At 40.1% G+C, this 6,170-nt stretch overlaps 1 protein-coding gene across 1 annotated transcript; it reads right to left on the bottom strand.

The window, feature by feature from the left end:
- Nucleotides 1–4,897: 4,897 nt before the first annotated feature.
- Nucleotides 4,898–5,842, bottom strand: LOC102926234 (olfactory receptor 7G2-like). Its single transcript, XM_006987067.3, has one exon. It carries the CDS (start codon nucleotides 5,840–5,842, stop codon nucleotides 4,898–4,900), a length of 945 nt encoding a protein of 314 aa, XP_006987129.3.
- Between the last annotated feature and the right edge of the window lie 328 nt (nucleotides 5,843–6,170).

The following is a 6,170-nucleotide window of genomic DNA, read 5'->3' as shown; positions in this document are numbered from 1 at the left end:
GGTTGGTTATGCTTGTTTTTGTAGTTCCTGTTCATTTAGTCAGGATTTCTATTTCCAGCATTCCCTCAGTGTGTGTTTTCTTTATTGTCTCAAATTCATTTTTCAGATCTTGGAATGTTTCTTTCATCTGTTTAATTGCTTTTTCTTGGCTTGATTTGATTTCTTCCCATTTTTTGTTCATTTTTTCTTCCATTTCTTTAAGGGAGTTTTTTATTTTCTCTTTAATGGAGTTTTTCATTTCCTCTTTAAGGAAAGTTTTTATTTCCTCTTTGAGGGAATGTTTTATTTCTTCTTTAAGGGCCTCTATCATCTTCTTAAAGTCATTTTTAGGGTTGATTTCTTCTGTTTCTTTCTTCTTTCTTGGTATGTTCAGGTCTTGCAGGTGTAGAATCAATAAGTTCTGATGTTGCCATATAGGTCTTTATGTTGTTGCCTGTATTTTTGCACTGGTGTCTACTCATCTCTTCCTCTGTGCGGTGCAGGTGGTGTCTGTGTCTGAGAGTGCCTCTCTTGTTCTAATTTTTAGTCTTGGTTTAGTAGGAGTTCTTGGTTAAATTGGTGCTATTGGGGTATTTCTTTAGGGGCAGCTGATCTCAGTCGGTGAAGTATATACTTATGATTCTGGTGATCTGGTTTAGTGACTGGGCAGCGCCTTCTTCTGTGTTTCCAGGTAACGTTTTGTTCATTCGTCAACTCCTCAGCTGATCTTGTTTCTTCAGACTTCCAACTGTAGGCATCTGAATCCTCTCCCAGATGGGTTTCAGCTGAGCGGGGTAGTCTTACCAACACCTCCAAGTTGTTGGGTTTCACAGGATCAGCAGCTGGACCCTGGGTTGTCCTCAGACGGAGTGTTCAGTTTTGTTCTGGTTCCGTCCCACAGAGATAGCTTCTTCCCTGCGTGTTGGGGTTAGAGGCATCCCTGTTCCAAGCTGCGTCTGCTTGTCTCCGTCCCCCGGCCTGTCTACCTCTGTGGTCCGCAGCTGGGCCTGTATGTCCCTGTCAGCTGCCGCTGGGTCTGTTTACACCTGCAGGCCACCGCCAGGCCTGTATGTCTCTGTCAGATGCCGCCGGGCCTGTATGTCTCTGCGGGCCTCTGCCGGGGGTCTACCTGCATCTCCTTGTCTCCGCTGCCGGGCCGTCTACCTCTGTGGGCTGCCACCGGGCCTGTATGTCTCTGCTGGCTGCCACCGGGCCTGTATGTCCCTGTCGGCCGCTGCCGCCCACCCTGTCTACCTCTGTGGCTGCCACTGCGGACCTACCTGTGTCGGCTTGTCTCCACTGCGTGGCCTGTCTACCTCTGTGGGCTGCCGCTGGGCCTGTATGTCTCTGCTGGCTGCCGACGGGCCTGAATGTCCCTGTCTGCCGCAGCCGCTGGGCCCGTCTACCTCCATGGGCCACTGCCACAGGCCTACCTGCATCTGCTTGTCTCCACTGCTGGGCCTGTCTACCTCTGTGGGCCGCTGCTGGGCCTGTCTGTCTTTGCCGGCTGCCGCTGGGCCTGAATGTCCCTATGGGCAGCCACCACCGGGCCCTGCCACCGCCAGGCCTGCATATCCCTGTTGGCTGCCACCGCCGGGCCCGTCTACCTCTGCGGGCCACCGCCAAGATGTTTTTTTTTTTTTTAATCATGGAAAAGCATGTCAATATGACTTCAGAGTAGAGTTTAATCACACTACTAATAGTATTCTTCTATGAACAGCGTTAGATTAAGTGTACTGAACTGTTAGTATGTTGTCAATAAGTACATTCTGAAAACATTCATTTGAACAAATCTTATTATTATTATTTTAACTCTTAAATGATTTAAAACTCTTTTTCCAATGGGAGAATGTAGCTGGAGATAAAATCCAAATATCACTTAGAGAAATGTTTTTTAAAACTTAGAATGTATACCTATTATCTTTAGAAGCAAGTTTTGAAAATTTACATAAAGATTATCTTTCAGATTATTATTTTACGCAAATATAGAAAAGATAAATTAATAGAGCAAAGGTTTAAGGGAAACTGAAGAAAATAACAATGAATTCATAGCATCTCTTGATGAGAATTGAGAAACATGCTACATGAAAATTCTAGTGTCCATTTAAAATTTGTGAGTAGGACCACAAGAAATATCCCCCAAAATAAATTGGTGTAATACATGCCTGCACATTTTATTAATGTCAGAAATATTAGTAAATGTCAATATCTTGGAAGAAACTCTAATTTCTAAGTGAAAAATCCTTGTAAGAATATCAGGATTTGTACTTATAGATAGGGTACTGAATTTTTCAATTAAGATCACTTAAGCACTAGTTGACAGTAATTTTTACACGAAATATGCAGCTAACTACCACTTAAAATGTATAAAAAAATGAAAGGACCTCTTTCAAAAATGTATTTACAATGGGACAAAATATTTGCTCACACTTCAAATACTAGGACTTTTTTTGGTTGTCACTATTCATGACATAAATAAATTTAAAAAAAGCAAATGATTAGTTGCAAAACTTCAAAAAAGGTGAGTTGGAATAATATATAATATATATATATATATATATATATATATATATATATATATATATATAACCAAATTTGAGAATTTGTTCACTATGCTTGTCTAAATCAAAAGAATAAACTGCTGGAATGAATTGTACAGGAATACATGAAGGTTGAATACCAACGCTAGAAATGTTTAGATTATTATTTCTGAAGAAACATAGACAAAAATAAAAAAGATGACATTAATCCAATCTTTTTTTTCTATACCAAATTGCTTATAATTTTAATTGTATTTATACCCACAAATATAAAAAGAGAGAAAGTCTTTGCTATAAACAAGTATTTCTGTTGTGAGTGCCATTTACAATGCTATTATGTAAGATAATTTCCATGATTTGAGGGATTAGGATAGGAGCTTGTCAATCTGATATATAGCACTCAAATAATAGAAAGACTTTGTGTGTGTGTGTGTGTGTGTGTGTGTGTGTGTGTGTGTGAGAGAGAGAGAGAGAGAGAGAGAGAGAGAGAGAGAGAATTCCTTGTGTGCGTGTGTGTGTGTGTGTGTGTGTGTGTGTGTGTGTGTTCATACAAAGACTTACTATAATGGACTTTAGGGCAAATGTTGTATGACTTTACTGGAAAAGTATGAAAATGTTTTTATTTACCTAAGTAGGTGACTAATGAGAGACATAAAAAATAACTTCACACAAGTATAGCTCACTGAACCAATAAATTTATTCAAGAACATGAGTAAATTATATAGTTGAAAAAATCATAAATCATACCACAGTGTGGGTGATGGCTCACAGAGGCTTATCCTAGAATTTCTCTGCTCAGCTTCTCTACAACTTCAATAAAGTATACTCACCCCGGATAATTTGCTGCGACTATAACATATGGGAGAAGTCATCTGAATGCTGTCACTTTCAGAGCTTTCTCAGATCCTTAAGTGTTGTTAGCTTCCTGAATATTAGAGATTCTATATTTTCAATGTAATAATATGAGGGCACTCAGGGTGCTGCCTCTGACATACTGTAAATATATCTTCAATTTCTAAATCCAGCTAGAGAATGAGCAAAACATAAGTATGAACTGGCTATCTCGTATATGAACTGATGATTATTTATATCTGAGATTACAGATTCACAGTTTCTGAAGTACATGTAATAGACATTATTTTCTCATTATAATAGAATGAAGTCTTTTTCTTCTTTAAGAACCAATAGCATCCTCACAACAGAAATGGCTAGTATTGAGTAATATTTTAAGATAATAATAAAATGTAATTATGAGGATTTTGTGTTTTAAAATAATGAAACCAAGTATGAAAAAAGTAGCATGGCTCTTGAGGGAAAGAAAGCAGGAGATCCTAGCTGGATCAAGAAAAGAGAGGGAGAACAAGGAATAGGAGACCATGGTAAATGAAGACCACATGAGAAAAGGAAGAAACAAAGAGCTAAAGAGGCCCACAGAAATCCACAAAGATAACCCCACAAAAGACTGCTGGCAATGGTCCACAAAAGACTGCTGGCAATGGTCGAGAGACAGCTGGGACTGACCTACTCTGGTGATGGGATGGCCAAACACCCTAATAGTTGGGCCAGAAACCCCATCCAAGGACTGAGGAAGCTGGATGCAGACATCCACGGCTAGGCCCCGGGTGGAGCGCTGGGAGTCTAATTAGTAAGAAAGAGGAGGGTTTATATGAGCAAGAATTGTTGAAACCAAGGTTGGATAAAGCACAGGGACAAATAACCAAACGAATGGAAACACATGAACTATGAACCAAAGGCTGAGGGCCCCCCAACTGGATCAGGCCTTCTGAATAGGTGAGACAGTTGATTGGCTTGATCTGTTTGGGAGGCATCTAGGCAGTGGTACCAGGTCCTGAGCTTGTTGCATGAGTTAGCTGTTTGAAACCTGTGACTTATGCAGGGACGCTTGGCTCAATCTGGGAGGAGGGGACTGGACCTGCCTGGACTGAGTCTATCAGGTTGATCCTGGTCCTCGGGGGAGACCTTGATCTGGAGGAGGTGGGAATGGGGGTGGGCTGAGGGGAAGGGGAGTGGCAGGAAGGGAGAGAACAAGGGAATCTGTGGCTATTATGTAGAACTGAATAGTATTGTAAGATAAAATTTAAAAAAAAGTAGCATGGCTCACAGAAACATAACTGTAGGGACTTAGTAATTACTTAATGGGTTATAATATTTAGTTAATTTGAACCAAAGTAGGACTGAGTGACAATTCACTGATCCCAAACCATGAAATCAGGCTGTATATATATCTACCAGTACACATGCTTAAACTTGTTATTCACATCCAAATGCCATACACTTTCTCTTTAAACAGGTCTATAAATGTTCATTGAATTGGAACCACTACAACACTTTCTGCCTCAATGAATTAGCACACAAAATTACAGAAAATAAATGATCCTAATGATGAGATGCCTCAAGGCTCCCTTGATTTCTTTGCTCCTCAAACTGTAGATGAAAGGATTCAACATTTGAGGGACCACACTGTACATCATGGATGTTATTACATTGCTGCTGGAAGAGTTAGAAATCGAAGAACTCATGTACACACCTAAGCCAGTCCCATAGAATAAGGACACCACTGAAAGATGAGACCCACAGGTGGAAAAAGCTTTATGTCTTCCACCAACTGATGGGATCTTCAGAATAGAGGATACAATTTGAATATAAGAGAAAATAATCCCAGATAGAGGGATAACTGAAAATACAATGGTTGCCATATAAATAATGATAATATTGATAAATGTGTCAGAGCAGGCAAGCTTAGTGACCTGACCAAGTTCACAGAAGAAGTTGGGAATATCCTGTTGTGTACAAAAGGATAGTGGCAGCAGCAGAAGAGTGTGGAGCACTGCATTTATATTGCTGATGAACAGGGAAAATAATACTAGTAAGATACATAGGAAAGGGTTCATAATGCTTGTGTATCTTAGAGGTTGACAAATGGCCACATAGCGGTCATAAGCCATCACAGTGAGGAGACAACTTTCTAAAACACAAAATGTCAAGATAAAATACACCTGGGCCAGACAGCCTATGTAAGTGATGCTCTGGTCATGTGCTTGGATGTTCAACAGCAACTTTGGGACTGTGGTTGTGCTTGTACAGATATCAGTGAGAGACAGGTTGCACAGGAAGAAGTACATGGGGGTGTGGAGATGGGAGTCTTTGCTTACAGCCAGGATAATGAGTAGGTTTCCCATGATGGTGACGAGGTACATGAACAGGAACAGGTTGAAGATGAGGGGCTGCAGTTCAGGGACATACGCTAGTCCCATGAGAAAGAATTCTGAAATAAATGTTTTGTTTGAAGATTCCACATGCATGCTGAATATTGACAAAAAAATGTGCAATGAAAATATGTTACTTTTTTGCAGTGATTATCAACATCACAGTAATATGGGAAAGATATAAGCATAATTTTAACATTTTTACTTATTTTAATGAGCTCCAAATTCATGAAAATAAATAAATTCTTTCACTGAAGCTCAGAGGATTGATTCCTAGGTTAAAAGAACTTCCTTCTCTCGCATAAGACTCAGGTTCATTTCCCTGCACTATTGTCTGAAAGATCACAGCTCTCTGTGACTCGAGCTCTGGGAACTAATGATCTATGCTGCTTCCAAAAGGTACCACCTCACATGTGGCACATGC

This window comes from Peromyscus maniculatus, chromosome 7 (assembly GCF_049852395.1).
Source record: "Peromyscus maniculatus bairdii isolate BWxNUB_F1_BW_parent chromosome 7, HU_Pman_BW_mat_3.1, whole genome shotgun sequence".
In the NCBI taxonomy this organism is placed as follows: domain Eukaryota; kingdom Metazoa; phylum Chordata; class Mammalia; order Rodentia; family Cricetidae; genus Peromyscus; species Peromyscus maniculatus.
The sequence above is the reverse complement of the archived record's forward strand: the minus strand, read 5'-3'. Positions and strand labels throughout refer to the sequence as shown.

Excerpts from the sequence above, each read along its gene's own strand:
- LOC102926234 (XM_006987067.3), bottom strand. The coding sequence starts at position 5,842 with ATGCATGTGGAATCTTCAAACAAAACATTTATTTCAGAATTCTTTCTC.